The sequence below is a fragment of the Zingiber officinale genome, chromosome 11A (genome assembly GCF_018446385.1).
Source record: "Zingiber officinale cultivar Zhangliang chromosome 11A, Zo_v1.1, whole genome shotgun sequence".
NCBI classification, from domain to species: Eukaryota; Viridiplantae; Streptophyta; class Magnoliopsida; order Zingiberales; family Zingiberaceae; genus Zingiber; species Zingiber officinale.
In genome coordinates, this window is record NC_056006.1 from 4,591,362 (window position 1) to 4,615,032 (window position 23,671).

At 39.9% G+C, this 23,671-nt stretch overlaps 1 protein-coding gene across 1 annotated transcript; it reads left to right on the forward strand.

The window, feature by feature from the left end:
• The first annotated feature begins 7,688 nt into the window (after positions 1 to 7,688).
• On the forward strand, positions 7,689 to 13,985 carry LOC122032850 (oligopeptide transporter 5-like). The gene is made up of 7 exons (XM_042592166.1): positions 7,689 to 7,731; positions 7,959 to 8,070; positions 9,496 to 9,946; positions 10,035 to 10,132; positions 12,047 to 12,884; positions 13,015 to 13,197; positions 13,359 to 13,985. The coding sequence occupies exons 1-7, from the start codon at positions 7,689 to 7,691 to the stop codon at positions 13,983 to 13,985; spliced, it is 2,352 nt and encodes a 783-aa protein (XP_042448100.1).
• Positions 13,986 to 23,671: the final 9,686 nt, after the last annotated feature.

Here is a 23,671-nt window from a genome sequence, read left to right on the forward strand (position 1 = left end):
TCCATTTTAACTTATCATAATTTCTTAAATCAATCTTTTTCAGATTTAAAACCGCAAGTATTAAACATGTAAAAATTTGTATCATGTTAATTTCTAATTTTTGAATTTTTACTTCACAAAAATACTTGAATAGCATAAATTTTAACTTGATAAAATTTTTTGACAATATAAGAAGTTCTTTCGGAAATGTGCAAAATTCGTTCGAAAGACTATTTTGTGATTTGCAAGAATTTGACGACAAAAATTCTAACTTGAAAAAATCTTTTAACAGTCGATCTCTTAATCCGAAAAATTCTTTTGATAACATATTTGGAAATAAATCTTTTGATAAAGTACTTAATTCGCAAAAATCTAGTTTGCAAGATTTGTTATACAAAAGTTTTTCTGAACCGAAAATCTCTTTTGATGAATCAATTTCTAATTCAAAAAAATCTTTAGGCAGCTTTTCGATTGGTTTAACCAATTGATTAGAAGATGGAGGCCATACCTGACTTACCTTTTTGGTCGTTGGTTCTCCCCCTGTTGAATTAATTTCTTCCGAAGATTCTCCCCCTTCATCGATCTCAGGATGTACTTCTGATGACGGCTCGATGTCTATTGAGGAGACAACTTCAACCGGTTCTTCGTAGAGCATTAAGAACTTTTCCCAAAGTTCTTTCGCGCTTTTGTACTCTCCGACTCTGTCGAAATCTTTAGTTGGTATTGCGCTTAGAATGTGAAACTCTGCCCGAGCATTCGCCATGGACTCTTCACGTTGCTTCCCATTCCAGAGGCGTATGCCGATTTTCTCTCCGTTCGTGTCTTTCGATACTTCATAACCTGTTTTCATTATTAGAGAAATACCAATATCAGAGTTAAGAAATATCTTCATTTGTTGCTTCCATGAAGAAAGCTCCCCCTCGAATGTTGGTGGGTAGTCGCTAGCTCCAGCCATTGTTGCTTCAGACGGCGGTTAGTCCTTCTGAGGCGTCTCGGCTCTGATACCACTTGTAGGACCGTTGGGTCAGCTAGAAGGGTTGGTAAGTAACCTGTCAATTAAAAACAAACAACCCTTCCTCGAACGATTAAGCTAACACTTGTAAAATGAATTAAGCAGATAAATAAGAGCATAAAAGAAAAGACGAGGCACCAGATGTTTACTTGGTTACAACCGATGTGGTTGTTAATCCAAGGAAGATTAAGCTCAAAAACTCCTTCAGGCGGAGAAGCCTCTTACAGCGTTTAGGCACAGAAAATAGAAGCTTAACTACAATTAAAGCATACAAGTGTTTGAAAATAGAATGATCGTGATTGTTGAAAAGCTTCTGGACCAAGGCTATATTTATAGCCTTGGTCGGGGCGCCTGGAAGGGTTCCGGGCGCCCTGGGGGGGATAAAATTTATCCCCCAACAGTTAGATCGAGTCAAGGCTCGATCCTGTGAAAAAGTTTCTTCCGGGCGCCCGGAAGGGTTCCGGGCGCCCCGGACAGCTCCGAGCGCCCCGGACAGTTCCGGGCGCCCCGAAGCCAAAAGTCAACCCAGTTGACTTTTGGTTCGTGCTCTCTTCTCCGGTTCAGCTCACCTCTGGTCCGGATCTTTTTGCTCCGGCTCCGCTTGCTTGGGTGATCTCTGACATCCGGAATAGGGCTCACCCGAACCCATCTTCTGGTCTTCTCGAGCGTGCTTCCTCCCGGCTTCTCGTCCCTCGGAATTACCGCGTGTCCCTTCTCGTCCACCAACGTACTCATCCGCAGACTTCGTCCCTCGGTCGCACCCCGTACCGACCTTCGCGCTAGCTGCGTCTCTTGCTCCCCGAGCAATCTTCCGCTCCGGCTTTCGTACCTCGGAACCACCGCGCGCACTTCCTTCTCGTCCGCCGGTGTACTCTTCCACAGCACCTCGTCCCTCGGACGCACAGCGTGCCGCCCTTCTCGCCAGCTGCGTCTTCCGCTCGAGTACCTGTGCTCCTAAGCTCCTGCACACTTAGACACAAGGTTAGAAACAACGCAGGACCTAACTTAACTTGTTGATCACACCAAAACAACCTTGGGATTCCAACAGTATGACTCGGTCCCTCTATCCTTGATATCTAGATTGATTAATGAGGCATATACCATGTCATCCCCTTATCAATCTTTGTGTTTCTTGATCTCTAAGTAGACACACTATACAAATAAGCTCAATATCTCATATTGACTCATCTGAGTATGGTCATACATTCCTGTGTCCTACTAATCAAGGGGCCCATAGATATCGCTTCCGTTATATGGAAGGGATAGATCCCATCTTCATCACTCACATCCCTCCACATAATTTATTGCATACCTAGTGATTGACTTTATAGTCCACCCTGTTACGGGTGACGTTTGACGATACCAAAATATACAACTCCTTATGTAGGGAACCGTAGTGACTTCAGGTCTAAGGACTATTCATACCAATAGTCTCATGAGAATGTTTATGACACTCATATAACGATCCATGAAATATCTCATAGCGGGTCAATTTAGTATATATTCTCTAATATATACCCATGTGTCAACCTAATATCTCATATCTATGATTTGTGAGATCAAATCATCCGTTGACCTACATGCTAGTCTCAACGCATTAATATTGTCCTTGTATGTTAATGCTCGACTAGGAATAGTTAAAAGTAGTGTTCTCTACAATATTTCACTATCAATTCAACCAATTGATTATTGTAGATAAGAACCTATCATCCAAGGACATTATTATATTTATTCATTCGGCACTGAACTGAAGTAAATATAATAACCATAACCTTTGTCTTCTAATGAAATAATGAAATATGATATAAAATGTCCTAAGTCAATCAACCCTTGATTGCCTCTTAGGGCTTACACTAAACAATCTCCTTATATCACTAGCGCCAATCACTAAAATATCTCATATCCATTGATCTAGTGTGGTCATCATGTTTTCTTGGTGCCAAAGCCTTCGTCAAAGGATCTGTAATGTTAGCATTGTTTGGTTATCTGCATATCCTCATATCTCATATATCGAGGATCCCTTTAATGAGATGAAATTGTTGTAGTATCCAATACCCAAGACCACCATTTAAGTACAATACATGCCCTAACTGCGATCTAGAAACGTCCTTGTCAATTTTGGAAGCTTGCACCACTGTAACCCTTTACAGCAATAGTTGTAACCCTTTACAGCAAGCTCTTCATCGCCTCCAAAGATTAAGAAATTATCTTAAGTCCTTCTCAAGTACTTAAGAATATTCTTGACTTCTGTCCAGTGACCTTCACCTGGATCTGACTGGCATCTACTCATCATGCTTAACGCATACGAGACATCTAGGCGAGTACAAAGCATGGGGTACATGATAGACCCTATGGCAAATGCATAAGGAATCTGATCCGTGTGGCCCCTTTCTACCTTAGAAGGACATTAAGTCTTCGAAAGACCCACACCATGTGACATAGGCAGGAATCCCTTCTTAGAATTCTGTATGGCAAACCTTTTAAGCACCTTGTCAATATATGTACTCTGGCTTAGACCAAGCCATCTCCCGGATCTATCTCTATAGATCTTGATGCACAAAATATAGGCTGCTTCACCTAAGTTCTTCATTGAGAAACAATTTCTAAGCCAAGTCTTCACTGACTGAAGAGTAGGGATATCATTTCCAATGAGATGTATGTCATCTACATACAAGATTAGAAAAAGATTGTACTCCCACTAACCTTCTTGTAGACACAAAGTTCATCTTTATTCTTAATAAAACCAAACATTTTGATCGCATCATCGAATCGAAGATTCCAGCTTCTAGAAGCTTGCTTCAATCCATAAATGGATCTTTGTAACTTACAAATCTTTCCAGCATGCTCTGGATCTACAAAACCCTCAGGTTGTGTCATGTACACATCCTCGAGTAGATTTCCGTTAAAAAATGTGGTTTTGACATCTATCTACCAGATCTCATAATCATAGTAAGCAACAATAGCAAGTATGATCTGAATCGACTTGAGCATCACAACTAGTGAAAAGGTTTCATCATAGTCTATACTATGAATTTGTTCGAATCCTTTAGCTACCAATCTACCTTTATAAGTATATGTCTTTCCATGTCAGTCTTCACCTTGAAAACACACTTACACCTAATGGGTTTGATCCCTTCAGGTGGATCAACCAAAGTCCATATTTGGTTAGTGTACATAGATTCCATTTTGGATCTCATGACCTCTAGCCATTTCTCAGAATCTGGGCCCTGTACAACTTCTTGATAAGATGTAGGCTCGTTAAGACCAATAAACACTACATCACCGTTGCCAGACAAGTGAAATGAATATTTCTCAGGTTGACGATAGGTCTTATCAGATCTGTGTAGAATTTGTGCTACTTGAACAGATTGTTGCTCTATAACTTCTTATGGTGTAACAAAATCCTGATCCACAACATCTTGTGGTACCTGTTCAATTTCCATCAAGGTTTCGGTGCTAATTTGTGTATCTTGAACTTTTTCAAGATCGACTTCACTCCCAATAGTTTTTCTAGAAATAACCTCCCTTTCTAGAAAGACATCATTTTTGGCAACAAACACTTTGCCTTGTGTGGGATTATAGAAGTAATATCCCTTTGTTTCCTTGGGATATCCTACAAAGTAGCACTTATCTGATTTAGGTCCTAGTTTATCTAAGATTAGTCATCGAACGTAAGTCTCACAATCCCAAATCTTCATAAAAGACATCTTGGGACTCTTCCCTGTCCATATCACATATGGTGTCTTTATGACAACCTTAGATGGAACTCGGTTAAGTGTAAAAGCGGTTATCTCTAGAGCATGTCCCCAGAAGGAAGTAGAAAGATCTGTATGACTCATCATCGATCGTACTATATCTAATAAAGTACGATTCCTCCTTTCTGATACATCATTCCATTATGGTGTTCCAGGTGGAGTGAGCTGAGATATGATCCCACACTCAACGAGATGGTCATGAAACTCTTGACTAAGGTATTCCCCACCTCGATCTGATCAAAGCATCTTAATACTCTTACCAAGTTCATTTTATACTTCATTCTTGAATTCTTTAAACTTTTTAAAGGATTCTGACTTGTGTCTCATCAAATACACATAGTCGTATCTACTGAAATAATCAGTGAAGGTAATGAAGTAATGATAGCCTCCTCTAGCTTCTATTCTAAAAGGGTCACATACATCAGTATGTATGAGTCCTAAAAGATCATTAGCCCTTTCGCGGTGTCCACTGAATGGAGTCTTTATCATCTTACCTCGAAGACAAGATTTGCATGCCTCATATGATTCAAAATCAAATGAGTCCAAAATCCATCCTCATGGAGTTGGGATATGAATCTCTCATTTTGTGAACTAAGCGATATGTTTGATTCAAATCATTAGACTAAAACCATTTGGTATTTATGTTATAGATTGGGTTGCCAAAATCTAGAACATAGAGTACATTCACAAGATGTGCACTACAATAGAACATTTCATTGAAATAAATGGAACAACATTTGTCCTATATTACAAATGAAAAACTTTTCTTGTCTAAACAAGAAACAGAGATAATGTTCTTGGTCAAGGTAGGCACATAACATCACTCTTTAAGTTCTAAAACAAGCCCAGCAGGCAAAGATAAGGAATATGTTCCTACACCGACAACAGCAACTCTTGCACCATTGCCTACTCGTAGATCCACTTCGCCCTCTGTCAATGATCTACTATTTCTCAGCCTTTTCACATTAGTACAAATGTGAGATACACACTCGGTATCTAATACCCGTGAAGAAGAAATAGATAGATTGACATCTATAATATATATACCTGAGGCAGAAGTCTCACTTCTCTTCCTTTTTCAGTTCCTCTAGGTATACCTTGTAATACCTCTTCCAGTGTCTGGTCTCACCATAGTGGAAGCAGGTTCCTTCCTAAATAACCCCACCTTTGAGTTTCAGTGCATGAGCCTTGCCCTTGCCTTTGGCTTGGGTCTTACCCTTACCTTTAGGCTTCCACCTGCCTTTTTCCCTTAGACACCATCAAAATGGTACTAGGCTTTACCTTCTCAAGGTTGAGTTGAACAATTCTCAACATGCTCAACATTTCAGGCAGCGTTTTATCAATTTCATTTATGTTGCAGTTCATGACAAATTGATTATAGCTATTGGGCAATGACTGCAAGATAAGATCAGTGGCCAATTCTTGGCCTAGTGGGAATTCCAATCTTTGTAAATTCTCCACATACCCGATCATTTTGAGCACATAAGGCCCTACGAGACTTCCTTCTTACATTCTACATTGAAACAGTGCTTTAGAGATCTCAAATCTCTCATGTCTTGCTTGTCCTTGATATAGTTTTCTAAGGTGTTCAACCATATCATAAGCATCCATGTTCTCATGTTGCTTCTGAAGCTCAGAGTTCATGGTGGCGAGCATAAGGCATAATACATCTAATGCATCATCTTGATTCTTGTATGCATCCCTATCAGCTCTAGTGGCAGTAGCAGGGGGCACTTCAGGAATAGGCTGCTCTAGGACGTACAGTTTTCTTTCTCTCTTGAGAACTATTCTTATGTTTCTATACCAATCTAGAAATTAGTTCCATTGAGCTTATTCTTATCAAGGACAGATCGCAGAGATAGTGTCTTCTACTTACTAGATGACATGGTGGTCTACAACAATAAAATGCAGAGAAGTATCATATTCAGATCATTTAATTAGGCCTTTAATTAAATGATTCTCCCACTGAATTCTAAATCTTGATAGAAGCAAGTATCATACTCTGGGAATAATAGTGTCGTCATTGGTGATGGTTCTAGACTATCTATTACAAACATTGGCTCTTTCTCTTTCTCTACTCCATCTTTCCCTTTAGTTTTCTCCAATGTTTTATTTGTGTCATCTATGTCAAAAAATTTGATTTCTGTCGCAACACTTTGTGCTACTAATCTTATTACATTTCTTTTCTTTGATTCATATTTTCAGGTGTTGGATCGTCGTACGGGAGCGACACTGGTCAGTGGGGTCCATAGAAATGGTGTCTATTACTGGCCAAAATTTATGTCTATGTTATCATCGCCTTCCGCTTTCACAGTTTATGCATGCTCCTTTAATTTAGAGACGCATTAGGATGCTGTGAAGCGTCTACTTCGGTATCTCAATGGTACTACGGATCTTGGCATTCGTCTTCTTGCGGATATACCTTTTACTTAGGGGTGTAAATGAGCCAAGCCGCTCGTGAGTTATTCGAAGCTCGATTCGATAAAAACTCGTTTGAGCTCGTTTAATGAGGCTCGTTAAGATAAATAAACCAAGCTCAAGCTTCACAATATTCGGCTCGTTAGCTCATGAACATGTTCGTTAAGCTCATGAATCAACTTTTAAATAAAAAAGTAATAGTTTTAATATTGAATTTATAGATTTTACACTCTACTTATGAAAAATATAGACAAATATATTAAATTTATTTATTAAAATAAAATTATAAATTTTAACAAGAATATTATAATTTTTAAAAAATATATAATTTAGTTTTTAATGAATATTTAAATTTATAATTTATATTTATTAAGCTCGTTTAGGCTCGATAGAAGCTCGAATAAGCTCATGAACCATGAATATATTCGTTAAATAAAGCTCGAGCTCGGCTCGATTATAAATGAGACAAACTCAAACATCCAAGAGTTCGGCTCGGTTCGATTACACCCCTACTTTTACTCTTCATGGTTTCTCCGATGCAAACTGGGCAGGAGATCCAGATGATTGGTATTCTACGGGTGCATTTATTATTTTTCTAGGTGCTAATACGGTTTCCTATAAATCTACCAAACAGCGCACGGTTGCACGTTCTTCGACTGAGGCTGAATATTGTGTCATTGCCTCTGCAGCAACTGAAATCCAATGAATTAAGTCACTTTTGACAAATCTGCTTCTTCCGATTACCACGCCTGCTGTGCTTTTTACTGATAATTTGGGTGTCACGTATCTTTCAGCTAATCCTGTTTTTCACTCTCGGATGAAGCATCTAGCTATTGACTATCACTTTATTCGTGATCTGGTGCAGGCCTCCGAACTACGAGTTACTCATATTCCTGCTGAGGATCAGTTGGCTAATACACTTACAAAGTCGTTTTCTCGACCTCGGTTGTTTGTTATTTGCAACAAGATTGGTGTCATTTCTGGAACACCATCTTGAGAGGGTGTATTAGGAAATAATTATTATAAATAAATAGTTATTTATTTTCTAGTTATTACGGAATAATTATTATTAGAAAATAGTTATTTGTTTCCTAGTTTTTAGAGAATAATTATTATTAGAAAATAGTTATTTGTTTTCTAGTTACTAGAGAAAAATTTATTATTAGAAAATGGTTACTTGTTTCTTAGTTATTAGAGAATAATTATTATTAGAAAATAGTTATTTGTTTCCTAATTATTAGAGAATAATTATTATTAGAAAATACTTATTATTTTCTTAATTTATGTATTTTCTTATTTTTCACTCTTAATGGTATATATATATATATATATATATATATATATATATATATATATATATATATATATATATATATATATATATATATATATATATATATATATATCATATGCTATCATTAATAATATGTGTGAATTCTATCGTCAAATATTATATATATATATATATCATATGCTATCATTAATAATATGTGTGAATTCTATCGTCGAATATTTGAACTTCATTTGAAGTTTGAAAATACAAATAATCTTGATTTGAACTGGATTCGTAATGAAATTCAAGTTAGACTATGGTTTGAACATTCAAGCAGAATTGAATCGTTTAAGTTATTCAAACAACATATTCGAACTAAAGTTGCACACAACAGAATAAAAATAAATAAAGTTCGGTTAAGTTCAGCTGACGGGCGGCTAGTAAATAATTAGATACGAATTTAGTTAGAAAATATCAAACACGTTCGAGTTCGGTTCAAATTTAATAATTTAAAATACGAATCAAATATTTTTTCAAACTAATTAGAAAAGCTGCCGCCGAATTAATTAGGTTGCAGCCCTATTAAACCGCATTAAGTTATATTTCACAATTAATAGTTTTCCCTAATTAACAAGATTCCCATCCATTATTATTTAATCAATCTCAGCCATTCACGAGCAAACTGCTCGGATTTGATGCAAACCTTCATGCGCGTATTTCGCCCACAGTTAGAATGTAGGAGGAAAACCCCACGATCTTTTTGCAATTACAAGAATATCAAACGTAGTTTTGGACAGCTAATTACCAAAATTAAATTACTTAATTTGGAGAATCCAACAAACTGTCACACTGCCTTATAAATTCTCTCTCTCTCCTCAGAATCTTCTCCATTCAATCAATCCTTCAAATTCAATCTCCTTAGAATCTTCTTGTTCATGGCTGCTTCAGTTTGTGATAATAGTCCTCAGAAATTGAATGGTATTTGTGTTCTTCAATCGAATTCCTCTCTTCTGATCTTCTTCTTCTTGGTTGATATCGTAATTTGATTCTTGTTTGAGCTCAGATGAAACGGAGAAGGACGACAGCCCAATCGAGCAGGTGCGGATGACGGTGCCGACGACCGACGATCCGTCGCTGCCGTGCCTGACTATCCGGACGTGGATCCTGGGCGTTTTCAGCTGCGTCCTCCTCTCCTTCGTCAACCAGTTCTTCAGCTACCGCACCAACCAGCTCTCCATCTCCAGCGTCTGCGTCCAGATCCTGGCGCTGCCCATCGGCCGCTGGATGGCCCGCGTCCTCCCGCCGGCGATCATCAGGATCCCTCTACTCAACTGGTCCTTCTCCCTCAACCCCGGCCCCTTCAACATGAAGGAGCACGTCCTCCTCACCATCATCGCCAGCGCCGGCGCCGGCGGCGATTACGCCGTCCACATAGTCACCATCGTCAAGGCCTTCTACCACCGCGGCATCAACTTCATGGCCGCCATCCTCCTCACACAAACCACTCAAGTAAGCATCACAAAAACTCTACGTACACCCAAATCTATAAATTTAAAACGAATTATTTTCGATTAAATTTTGTATTTTTTTTGTTCAGTTGTTAGGATTTGGCTGGGCTGGATTGTTCAGAAAATACTTGGTGGATTCTCCTTATATGTGGTGGCCTGCCAATCTCATTCAAGTCTCTCTATTCAGGTGCGTATATTTATATGAATTTATGTCGAGAATGATCCGAATTAACTAGTTTAATTGATCGAATTTAATAGTTCAATTTAGTTAATTCAAAAAAATTATAGTTCACGGTCGGTGGCTTATAAGCCCAGGATCATATGATTGCACCTCTCATTAGAAGAAAAAATCTCTATAAATATATAATAGTTAGAATTGAACTATGGATGTCTGATGTCTGAGTGACAACTTAAAAACTGACACTTACATAGCTCTGGGACAATGATAGATCCCTCCGATCCTCGACCTTTGTGGTGAATCCTATTAACATATGTAAATGGTTTATAGCTATTCAGTCTATCCCTAAACTATGGTTAGCCCTCCGCCTCTCTTTATCTAGTCTATCCTTACGGATTTCTTAATAGGAAAGGCTATCATTGCACATGAATGCCCTACCGGTCGAGCCCTCCCCTCCTCGGCCCTAACAGTAAGCTATATCCCTATGTTGCAGGGCCGGCTCAAGGCAATGGTCTATGCCTATTACTCCGGGGCATTGATTAATTAATTAATTGAAGATTGAAGAAATCAAATTGGTATTATTAATATTAATTAATTATAAATGTCTTACTATAATAACACCTTCTTAATTAATTCATTATCGATTAAATCTGCTTCCTATTTATACTTACATTTATATTTATTTCTTCATTAATTACCTTTCATAATTTTATATGAAATTTTATTCTACCTTAAATATAACTCAGCAAATTTCTTGTCTATTATTAATATTATTATTATTATTATTATTTTCTCCCTTATAATATTTCTTCCTCCTCTTTCTTATTTTCCTTAATAATAATATGAATTCAAGATTTTTTTTATCCCTACAACGTAAGTAAAATATTTTAACAAAAATAAAATTTTTAAAATTAAAATTAATAAAATCTTATTTGCATTGCTAAAATAATTAATTTTTTAAAACCTTGTTTTTTAAATCTATCTCAAATCCAAATGAAAATATTAAGAAAAATTTTAAAATATATTAAACAACTTTATTTTTTTCTAGGGCCTCCAGTAATCTTAAGGAAAAAAAATGATAATCCTAGTTAGCCTCGTTAATTATCCCTGGGGATGACCGACTCGATCCAACGGAAGTTTCCACCGGCCACCAGGATAAATTGGAAAGTGCACGCGGCAGCCAACCCAGACGCCCAGCATCATTTGATTGCGCTCCCTATTTGGAAGAAAATTCTTGCAAATACGTCGTAGCTGAGGATCGAATCATAGGTATCTGGATAACAACTTGAATATCCTACCGCGACACCATGCCCCGGGACCTTCAGTAATCTTAAGAAGGCCTTGCCTGTGGTTGTTACTCAGGTCATTCTCATCCATCAATCAATTTATATCGATTTGATTTATTCGATTTTAAAGATAAAAATTTTTAATTTATCTAAAATAAATTAATCGGTTTTAAATTGTTTGGTTCCTATTTTCAACTGCTCACCCCTAATATTTGAGGCAGGAATTCCTTGATCACTTTTTGTTATTCAAGGAAGGTGTCACTCGTATGTACGGTTGGTTCGTGGCCGCGATCTGACCGTAAATAGTTACGATCCTTTCTTGGGTTTATCGTCCCCATCATGTTATAGTTTTTGTTTGGAGCGGGCGGCCCGGAGCACATCCTCACTCGGCGCCGAGTAATCTGGCCACTTATCTACCACCGAAGGCCTCCGACCGTCCGCTTCCGAACAAAAACTATAACCTGCTGGGGATGATAAACCTAAAAAGGGATCACAATAATTTACGATCAGATCATGACCATGATCCGACCATAAATACAAATAATATATCCTTTGGACCATAAAAAAGTGGTCTAAGACATTTGTACTCCTAATATTTATGCAATCTGCTGATGGATCGCTTTGTGGAATAATGCAGAGCGCTGAACGAAGTAGAACGGCGGCCCAAGGGCGGCGTGACGCGGCTCCAGTTCTTCCTCATTTGCACGGCCTGCAGCTTCTCCTACTACGTCGTCCCCAACTACTTCTTCCCGACCATCACCTCCATCTCGATCCTCTGCCTCATTTGGAAGGACTCCATCACCATCCAACAGATCGGCTCCGGCATGCGCGGCCTCGGCGTCGGCGCCATCGCCTTCGACTGGGCCACCGCCGCCATGATCGGCAGCCCCATCGCGGCGCCCATCTTCGTCCTCTTCAACGTCCTCGCCGGCTACGTCATCCTAGTCTACATCATCATGCCCCTCTGCTACTGGAACAACCTCTACGACGCCCGCCGCTTCACCTTCCTCAGTTCGCACCTCTTCGAGAGCTCCGGCAAGCCCTACGACCTCAACCGCGTCCTCGACACCAAGACCTTCACCCTCAACGTCGAGGAGTACGACAACTACAGCCGCATCTACATCAGCACCTTCTTCGCCATCTCCTACGGCATCGGCTTCGCCACCCTCACCGCCACCCTCTCCCACGTCTTCCTCTTCGACGGCCAGTACATGCTCAAGCTGTGGCGGCAGGCGACGTCCAAGGCGAACGTGAACTTCCTGGACGTGCACGGCCGGATCATGAAGGCCAACTACGCCGCAGTGCCGCAGTGGTGGTTCCACCTCCTCCTCGTCGTCGTCACCGCGCTCTCCATTTACACCTGCGAGGGCTTCGGCCGCGCCCTGCAGCTGCCTTACTGGGGCCTCTTCCTCGCCATGGCCATGGCCTTCGTCTTCACCCTGCCCGTCGGGATCATCACCGCCACCACCAATACGGTATTTAATTAATCAAAAGCATTATTATATATATTATATTAATTGGAATATTAATTCCGATATTGATCGATGATGAATTGATCGATCAGTAGTTAATGAATTATATATTTTGTGGATGATATATACACAGACGCCTGGACTGAACATAATAACAGAGATGGTGATCGGTTACATAATGCCGGGAAAGCCATTGGCTAATGTGGTATTCAAAACCTACGGCTATATGAGTATGACCCAAGCCATCACCTTTCTCAGCGATTTCAAGCTCGGTTACTACATGAAGATTCCTCCTAGATCCATGTTCGTTGCTCAGGTAAATTAAAAGAGCATTCTAAAAACTTAAGTAAATGCATGGTCAATTACGTCTTTTCCTTTTTTTCCCCAATCAAAAGGTTAATTATATCAAAAATAATTCTAATTATTTTATTTTAATCAAACTTGTGGAGGAAGTAATTAATTTTTTTTTTGTTTCAGTTGGCGGGGGCGGTGATTGCCAATGCGAGCTACTTCTGGACGGCATGGTGGTTGCTCACCGACGTCCCCCACATTTGTGATACCAACATGTTGCCGGACGACACCCCGTGGACATGCCCCAACGACTCCGTCTTCTTCAGCGCCTCCGTTATTTGGGGCGTCGTCGGGCCTCGCCGAATGTTCGGCCCCGGCTCCACCTACGCCGGTCTCAACTACTTCTTCCTCCTCGGCTTCCTTGCCCCCGCCGTCGTCTACCTCTTCTACCGCCTCTTCCCGGAGAAGAAGTGGATTCGGCTCATCAACTTCCCCGTCATCTTTGGGTCCTCCGGTGGCATGCCCCCTAACAAGTCCATCAACTACAATTGCTGGTTCATCGTCGGCTTCATCTTCAACTACTGGGTGTTCAAGCACCACAAGCAGTGGTGGGGCCGCTACGCCTACGTGTTGTCCGCTGCCCTTGACGCCGGCACAAGCTTCATGGGCGTTATCGCCTTCTTTGCCCTTGGGAACTATAGCATCTACTCTGTCAACTGGTGGGGAGGAGTCACCGATGACTACTGCCCCCTCGCTAAATGCCCCACCGAGCCCGGCGCCTACATCCCCCAGGGCTGCCCTGAACTTCATTGAATGAATTATATAATACACACCCCTGAAGATAATTAGTGTTTAATTACATTGTAAGACAGTTTTAATTAAGTTGATCATGAAGAAATCTGTAAAAAATTGAGATTTGTAATCAAGTTCCATTTTAAAAAAACAAATGTTGGAATTAATATTTGATCATGTCTGAGATGTGCGGAGATGGCGCACTAGGTATGGTAGACGGATGATTGACTGTCAGAAGACTTTTCTTTCCCAAAGCAGCTTCTCCTTCTATCGAACAAAACGTCGGCGCCTTGAAAGTAGGGGGAGTCTCGGCAAAGGCCCTCTGACGCTCAGTAACCGTCCGATCGAGTTGATGAAGAACAGTAAGAACGTATGCGCGAAAGTGGAGTTGCAAATGTCAATGAGAGTACTTTGTCACAGAGAGGACTCCCCTTTTATATACCACCTCACATAACTTCCGCAATCATGAGATGGTAAAATATGTCAAAGTTTGTTAAACAATTCATCATTATGGTCCAAGGAATTTTTATCTTACCCACATGTATACTGTTTTTGTCATTTATAGCTTTTGTTATTGCTAGGATTATCGAAGGAATATGCTGCTATAATTGGTCTATTAATGTGAGACAAGATGGTTTCTGAAGAAACTTCCAGAAGAATATTCTCTGATACAAAATTGTTATTATGGTAAGTTGTTGGGATATTGTTTGCTGAACATGATTCAGCTGATCCTTAAGCCGCCCTGTTGAGATGCTATTGTCGACTGAATATAACCCGGTTGGTCCTCAAGCCGACCGCCCTATTGAGATGATGTAATCTGCTGAATATATCTCGACTGGTCTTTAAGCAGACCACTTTGTTAAGATGATGTAATTTGTTGAATATATCTCAGCCGGTCTTTAAGTTGACCACTTTGTTAAGATGATGTAATCTGCTGAATATATATGTCGGTCGATCTTTAAGTCGACTGCTTCTATTGGACAATCCGATTGCATTCTGCATGATCTACTTTGTCGTATATTGTCCCGCATGTTATCATGATTGGTTATTAAGTTGCTCTGTAATATTCTGTACAGTTATGAGATATTCGTTTAAGAATGTAGCAATAATATCTTAGTCACATTGGAAATATGCTCGAGAAACCAGGTAGTCTCTGCCAGAAGAAATTTCGACAGTATCTTCCCTATACGGGTGACAATATGAAACTTCCTACAATGTCCTAGGGCCACATATACCTCGGCCAACACGACTGGAACAATAACAATATATATTAAGCAAGCACCCACGTAGTTTAATAGTAAAAACCAAACATAAGCAATGATAAGGAAAACATCTCAGATATCCTACTCAATTACACCCATAAAACTCAAATTACCAGTATACATCCAAACAAAACCCCCATCGATAATAAGGGATCATACAAGATCCAAGTGCCAAAAGGTACAAGTCTGAAAATATAGACGATAACATAATAAGAAAACCCAAAGGAAAGAGCCAAAACAGAAATCCTCGCAATCTGGAGAGGAAACTAGTGACTGGAACTCCTCCAGACATCCTCAACCTGAAATGGTAACAACGGGGGGTGAGTCCAACACTCAGCGGATACCTAGTTGACATGCATAGTAAATAATAACCAGCAGTAATAAATATGCGTACAGTCTCCAGAAGTAATGAAACAATGCAAAACTGAAGATAAGGGAGAAGCTGTACTCACTAGGACCTTCTATCAGGATAACAAGGTCATCAAATCGAAAACACATGTCCCTGTATGCATGTCAATCATATGCATCCATCCAATATGCAGCAAACAAAGTGTAGCAAATACAAACAATAAATACATCATGCATATGATGCTAATGACATATCCTGGTCACCCCTGACGCCAGTCAGCCATCTCACACACGATGGTGAGACCGAGTGGGTAGGGTTGTGACAACCGTGCACTCTGCCGTCAATGCTCCTGATGAGTGACCGAGTGGACGAGATGCTGTTGAAGTACACCTATCCTCCTACCCCAAATCATAAGTGGGGGAGCGTAATGCTCTCATCTCCCTAAGACAATCTAGAGGAGGGATCCCTGCCGGCAACCACGCTGCATCACACTACCCATGAGCGGACCAACGGAGCCAAACAGAGCAACCTGCTGCAACACACCCTGCCTTAATAAAAACCACTAACCCATGAGTGGTTGTGTGTGTAGATCCATGTAACTGGCGATGTGCTCAACAATAATGCAGCCCACTATTGCACAACATGCAATCATGTGAGATGGTGCATGACACTAAGCATACAAATCCTGACCATATCTACCTCCATAAAACATGTACCAAAAATAAATGGATCAAATGAACAGATCTAGGTACACAGGTCAGATATGGTAAATGACTATTCCGGTATATCACATGGCACGGTATGTCACTACCTCTATAACATAAATAATAAACAGGGGCATGAATGCTAAACATGTAACATACAAATCATCATGCTCGGAAATAAATAGTGGCATACCGATGTAGATATAAACATAATTATTACTATTTGTTAAAATCTACTAAGCATATCAACATGACATTATCTAAAAGATAAGTCAAGGAATCCGTCTCAAATAGAAGATCCAATCGAACCAATCCGACGTCGAGATTCTTGTCTCGAATCAGAGTCCTACGTCAATCAATGTGTATATTTTATTTAGCCAAATTCAAATAAATTAAACAGCTAAACAAAATACCCAAACCTAATTAAGGAGAACCTTAATCGATCGTAGACATCAACCCTCTTTAAATTGTATCCTTCTGTCAACTAGGGTTAATTTCCTTAACCCTAATCGTTCTACTACTTAATTAGATTTAAATCTAAACCTAAAACAATTCTAGTAACAAATTCATTCTTTACTTCACTGTACAACATTCTTACCTTAAGATATAGCCAAAATATAAAGCTTACAGCCTTATAAGCCTCCACCGACAGCTACCAAGAACACCTATATATCCATAAATTTTACTCGAAATCAATCCAAGTCTGACCAGTAAGCATCAAACTGTTGAAACTCAACACATGGAACATCACTCACCTCATTGATGTCATCCGAGACTCCAATCAAGTGGAAGATGATGTCCTCATAGGTGGGCGGACGGATGAGTGCGACAAGAGAGGGAGAGGATGGACGACGATCGAGTAGCCCCCGATTGTAGGCGTCGGAACCAGATGCGAGAGCTCACGCAACTTCGGCAAAGAGGAAGAAATCGGCGTCGGGAAACTAGGGCACTGCAAGGAGGCGGTTGGCGCTGTTTCGTGCGGCGACGGCGCACTGCAGAGGAAGAGGGCGACACCTAGGGCATCGGTTGTGGCCTTCAGCGTTCGGCAAAGAGGGCGTCAGTGGTGTCGCGAGCTCAAGGAGGAGGAGATCGGGTAGAGGAAAGGGATCGGGAGGAATCGGCTCAAGGCTTCCAAGCTTGGCCGAGGGGTCTTGTATGTGGGGAGAAGGCGATTGGGTGGGGGAAAGAAGAAGGGAAGAGGGGAGAAGAAGAGTCGAGCACGGCGTCAGGCTTAGGCACGGTGAGGAGAAAAGAAAAAAAAAAGAAAAGGAAAAAATTAAACTTTTCCTCGCATAAATGGGGTAGCTTAAAAAGGCTTTCTCGTGGCTCAATAGTTGATTCCCTTAAACTCTTCATACGAGCTCCGAAAAATTCCCAGAAAATTTTTAAAAATTTCAAAAAATTCCCTTATGGTTATTCGCCCTTTTTCGATATTTTACAAATATAGTGTCCCATGCTCTCTAGAAGTCCGTAAATAACATATGCTTTGCTGAAATTAAATCTTGCCCGGGTGATAATATGAGGATAGATACTGCAGACCCGGTTGGATTTTTATATGGTCAGGGTATGTATGCTCGCCTGACCCTGGACGGATGTACATGCACACTGTTACTCTTGATTGGTATGCTATGGAGTGTGTTAGTGATCTACCGATATGTAGGGTCGGTCGACCTTCAGTTTGATCATCTTAAGATCTAGTCATCCTTGAGACCTTAGACTCCTTGATTTGTTCTGCCTAAGGGTTAATCATCTTTCCCCATCTAAATTATAATTCGGTATGGTGGAATCTAAGAGGTTTAGCACTGGGTGATTTTATCAAAGCTAGATGAGGGAGTTTTACTCCTACAATATAACTGCTACCTCGCATTGACTTTGACTGCCCTCCTCACATGGACTTCGGCTACTACGTTTAGGTCATACTCATGATAGCCCATATCATTATTATTATTTTTTATAATCCAATAATATTCTCTTGCATTCGGCCATTGAGTAAATCCTAAAGCGTTCACGATACTGCATCATCAGCCAACCTCCACAGCCATCTATCGCCGTAAGATTTCGTAGGCCTCGAATCGGATATTTGAACCGTGAATCCCTCATTATAATTAATCTTTTCCTCCAAATTATGTCTATGCATATCTCAACTGAGGATTAATCGATGATACTCTGAGTATCTTCCTTGACATCTTATCGCCACATCGCTATATCGTAGGGCAAGTTTGTTTATATTAGTTCAAAAACAAAGCCTATATAAATAAAATAATTAAAATGGAATACTATGTACTCTATTCCTTCGACTCATAATTTTCTTCATGCAAAATTTATAATTTTTTATTAAATGTATAAAAAATAAATAATTTATGAATTTTATAATTTTAGATTATTTATAATATATTAAAATAATATACAATTTTTATATTACAAAATCTTTAATTTAAATTATAAATAATATTATTGTATTAAATTCATTGAATTTGATAAAATTTGTTCATATTTGATTCTATAAGATGACATGCTGGCTCATAGGGATGATTTGTTAATGAATAGTTGACTCTTCGATTTAGGATGAAGCTTCTCAACAATCCTGTGTGCAATCAGACGATCTAACGAAGCGTTAGTGACCAAATATCAGGGAAGAGGTCCCTAGTAAGACCCTCCGACGCTCAAGTCAATATCGAGGAAGAAGGATAGTAGTGGATATGCAAATGACTATTTCAGATGCAACAATTGCATACCTTACCAACGGAGATAACTCCCTTTTTATACCACCTTTACGATCACCATGACCTTAAGATGTCTTCATGCGTCAGAGTTTATTAGGCAGTTCCTCAAAGAGCTTTCGAGGAATCTTTTATGTACCCACAAATGTACCTCTTTTGTCGTTTATAATTTAAATATTTTCTAAAGTCGTTGGAGGAAGATATCGTTATAGATGAATCACCAATGGGAAACTAGATAGACTCTGGAGGAGCTTCTAAAGGAATATTCCCCAACAATTATGCTAAACTGTTAAAATATTGTCAATTGTTTGTCTGCTGAATATATCTTGGTCGGTTCGCAAGGTCAACCGTATTGCTTGTCATTGTATTCTGTCATAGTATCTTAGCCAGTCTATAAGACCAATCGTATTACTTGCCATTGTACCAATCTACACTATCATATGTTAAGTACTACAAAGATCTATTCAGAGATTAATATAGTGTCTATAGTACGTCAAAGCTTCATTCAAAAGGTTATATGATAAATTATGTATATTAGAGTTTTATTTTAGGGACAATGTGATCTTAGGTAACTTAAACTTGGTAGACCTATGCTTGACTAAGTGAATACGTAGAGTTTTCTAAGGATAAGTGTCTTTAAGCCCGTCTGGTCTTTGCCTAGCCGAGAGTACACAGCTATCCTTATGCTCGACCGGCTTTGATCCGAACGATCTTATACTAAGACTTTTATAAGGCCAAGTGTCTTTACGTCCACCCGATCTTCACTCGGCCAGGGGTACACATACAACCTTATGTTCGATCGGCCTTCGTTCGACCGATCTTATACTAAGAATTTTATAAGGCCAAAAGGCCAAGCGTCTTTACACCCGCCCGATCTTTACCCGGTCGGGCGTACACATACAACCTTATATTCGATCGGTCTTGGCCGATATTATACTAAGACTCTTATAAGGCTAAGTATCTTTATGCCTGCTCGGTCTTTACCCGACCGAGCGTACACATACAACGTTATGTTCGATCTTATACTAAGACTTTTATAAGACCAAGTGTCTTTACGTCCGCCAAATTTTTACCTAGCTGGGCGTAAGCATACAGCCTTATGTTCGATCGGTCTTCATCCAGTTGATCTTATACTAAGACTTTTATAAGGCCAAGTGTCTTTACGTCTGCCTGGTCTTTACCCAGCCGGGCATACACATACAGCCTTATGTTAGGCCAATCTTATGCTAAGAGTTTTTATACGGCCTATGTGCTTAGAGTTTGGTCAAATTTTCACCTAATCAAGCTCCATGGCACTCAGGTGACTATTAGACTAATTAGGTACATTATTTCCTAACCTTCAGAAAAAAAATACTAGAGACCGTATATCTTCCCGACTTTACGTCCAATCGACTTTATTTGAGCGTCCTACTCGGTGGTAGGACCCTAGCATTTTAACGTGAGGCAATTAACAAAGTCATCTGGGAGGCACTCTCCTACTCTAACTTCAACCCTCACCTTATCTTAACTTTGACTATCATGTTATCTTTGAAATTCGCTCATTATAACCCATATCACTAGCCTCCCCTTCAAGTCTAGTCAAAAGGGATGTAAAGAACTGACTGGACTCGAGTTATATGTTTTATACTCTTTCCGTCTCATTAGGATCGTCCGGTAATTGGTACTCTCACTCATACCAAAGACACTTGGTGATTTTGTCAAGGATCGCTCACTAATAATTGACCATTTAAGAAGGAGGGAGTACCAAGAACTTGTAAAAAGGCATTTTGTGTTCAAAAAATACGTCACTCGTCCTGTCCATCATAAATGTCCATTTATAGATGAGTGTCACGTGGCACCACTACTCATTTTCTGTAACGCCTTCTAGCATTCCCCACTTCTTATGATGCAACAGCACGTCAAGCACATCCCCCTTTGCAAATCAACGATCCTCCTAAATAATGTTGTTCCAATCTAACGGTGGCAATTGAACTGCCTTTTTTTATAAAACCCTAGGCACTGTGAGTTCTTCACCCTTCGTCCTTCCTCCTTTCGAGTTTGTTTTCTTCGACGACATACCTTCCTCCATCTATTTTTTCCGGTGATCCTCCTTGCTCTGCATTCCTTCTTGTTCGAATCTCAGACACCCCAGTAAGTTGCTTGCTTTCTGACTAGGATTGGTTCTTCCATGGCCCCAGAGTTTTTCGCCCCGTGGTATACCTTTACTTCCTCAAGCTTCGATGCCTCTAATTGAACTTATCTCTATTCCCTATATGAAATCCCCCATACTTACCGCATTCGTCTTCCTTTCCCAACCAATCATCCTCAACTTCCTCTTGATAACCATATTACTTTCTTTTCCAACCAATTAGTGGGCGGTCTTCATTTTCTCATTCACCCTTTCTTATCAGCAGTAAGTCAATATTTTCGCATTCCCTTACAACAATTTATTTCGAACGCCTTTCGTTATATGCGCGGGATGTTCATGTTATTCCATGTATTCGGAATTCCTCCTACTCCGCGTAATCTATATTTGTTCGCTTATCCTAAAAAATCAAAATTCGGGGTTTTCCTCTTCCAATCTCGACCGAAAGCGGTCTTCTTCGAGGACATGCCATCCTCGAATAAGGGATGGAAATCCCATTTCTTCTTTATAGAAATTCCTGGTTCTGTCACGTGGCCCACTAATTGGTAATCTTCCTTTCCTCCTCTTCCTGATCCTATGAAATTGAAGCAGGACCCCTTCTTACCTATCCCCCCAAATGGAGGCATCCATGCTTTAAAATCCACAAATGATTACCCTATCCCTTTGGTTTAAGCCTCATTCAGAAGAGATTACCCTATCCCTTTGGTAAGTTCTGCTAATTTTGATGATTAGGCTATCTCTAACTAAGGTATTTTTTATTTTATGCAGTGGATTATATTCTCTTATCCCTGATCGGTGAATCAATCGATCTGAAAAAGGCGAAGCTATGTGCCAAGGAATAAGAATTAATAGCCAAGCGGGGTTTACCGATGCCCCCTCTTTCTAATTAGGCCTCTGAAGATCACGGGGTCGAGACGAGCATAACTAGGATATCTGGGGAGTTACCTTTGAGACCTTCTTTGGCCCCTATGAGCTCTTCTCCAGAAAAGGCAGCTTCTCCCAAGAGACAACATAAGAAGTGCATGTTAACCCTTGCTCCTTCTCCTATGAGGCAGGTCATCCCTTCTCAATCTGCCTCCGCTCAAGAAGATATACGAGTATAATCCCTTGAGCAAACCTTAGTTGTCTTTTATCCTACCTTATTAACTTCGGCTCTCGGCCAACCCCAAGAGGACATTTTTTTACTAGGCTATTCTCCAGATCATGTCCTCTCTATATCTCCTAGTCCTAATACTATCTTCGCCACTCCAGATCAACCTCCCCAATCACCAATCATTTTTTCTTTGCCCTCTGCCCAAGCTTCCTTCAATTCAACGTCTCTTCTTCCTTCTACCCTTCCAATATTATTAGGAGGCCGCTTAATAAATGCTTGGACAGAGGCCAAATAAGGGCCAGTTAGCAAACTTACACCCACGGAACTGGCAGATGAATTTTTATACGAGCAGACCAAGGTATCATTACTTAGTCGATCATTTTTATCCCCTTTTTTCAGACTCGTAATTGTGTTTATTTTCTAGTGCTAGGCAATCAGTACGAGCGTCACTTAACAATTGTATGATTTGGTGAAGGGAAATGAGTTGCTAAAACAGCAAACCTCTACAACAATTTCTACGCAAAACTCCTACCAAATCAAAGAACTATCTATTCAACTAAAAGAAGCTCAAGAGCTAGTTGAAGCTGAGCGTGATAAAGTGACACAATGGAAGGCCACCTTAGAAACTCTTATTGGCTCAATTTCAATCAGAAACAAACTTTCGAGAAGATATAAAAATGAAGCTAGGCGAGCAGATTATCGAGAATGAGTAGTTATGCTCTCAACATCATGAATTGAAGTTTACTCATGCAACAGAGCTAGCTGCCAAGGAAGTTGAGTTGCTAACCCAAAAGATTGAGCAAGATTGCTTACTCGCCAATTTATTGACTGATCAAATGAAAACAACGACAACCAGAGCGACATTAACAACTTATCAGGCGGGAGAGGATCAACTTTTAAAGCAAGGAAGATTGTCATTTTCAACACCCGTGAGTTCAATGCGCCAATTGCTGATTACCTTTCTAAGACTCTTTTTCTCGGAGCCGAAGGAGCAATGACACCGCTAAAAGAGGGTGGATATTTAACCTCTGATCCTCCAACCAGCTTCTTGGATCACAAGAAGATACTACATGCTGCTTCTTTGACTAACTTCCCTGATTTACTTAATTTACGTTGTTTTTTCTTGTATCTTCAACTTGGTTCTTAATGCCTACTAAACTTTCCTTTGCATGTTCAAATCTCTAGCTACACTTATCAACCCAAATTTTGCTATGTTACTACCACTATTTTCAATATAGGGGTGCTATTGCACAGATAATCTAGCTCCGTTCGAGCAAAAATCCAAGCAAAATGAGACAAACCCTCTCAGGATTGCCCACCTGGGCCAAACGAATTGTCGCATGTGACGTCCCTCTGGCCAAAGACGGCAATCCCTATGGCCAAGTGAGCTTAAGATTCATTTAAGTTCATACTCGGTCGAACGTAAAACTTAAAAAAAAAAAACTAGCTATAAT

Excerpts from the sequence above, each read along its gene's own strand:
- LOC122032850 (XM_042592166.1), top strand. The coding sequence starts at position 7,689 with ATGGTTTCTCCGATGCAAACTGGGCAGGAGATCCAGATGATTG. Across the intron at positions 8,071-9,495 it reads CATATTCCTGCTGAGGATCA|CTCAGATGAAACGGAGAAGG; the intron begins GTTGGCTAATAC and ends TTCTTGTTTGAG. Across the intron at positions 13,198-13,358 it reads GATCCATGTTCGTTGCTCAG|TTGGCGGGGGCGGTGATTGC; the intron begins GTAAATTAAAAG and ends TTTTTGTTTCAG.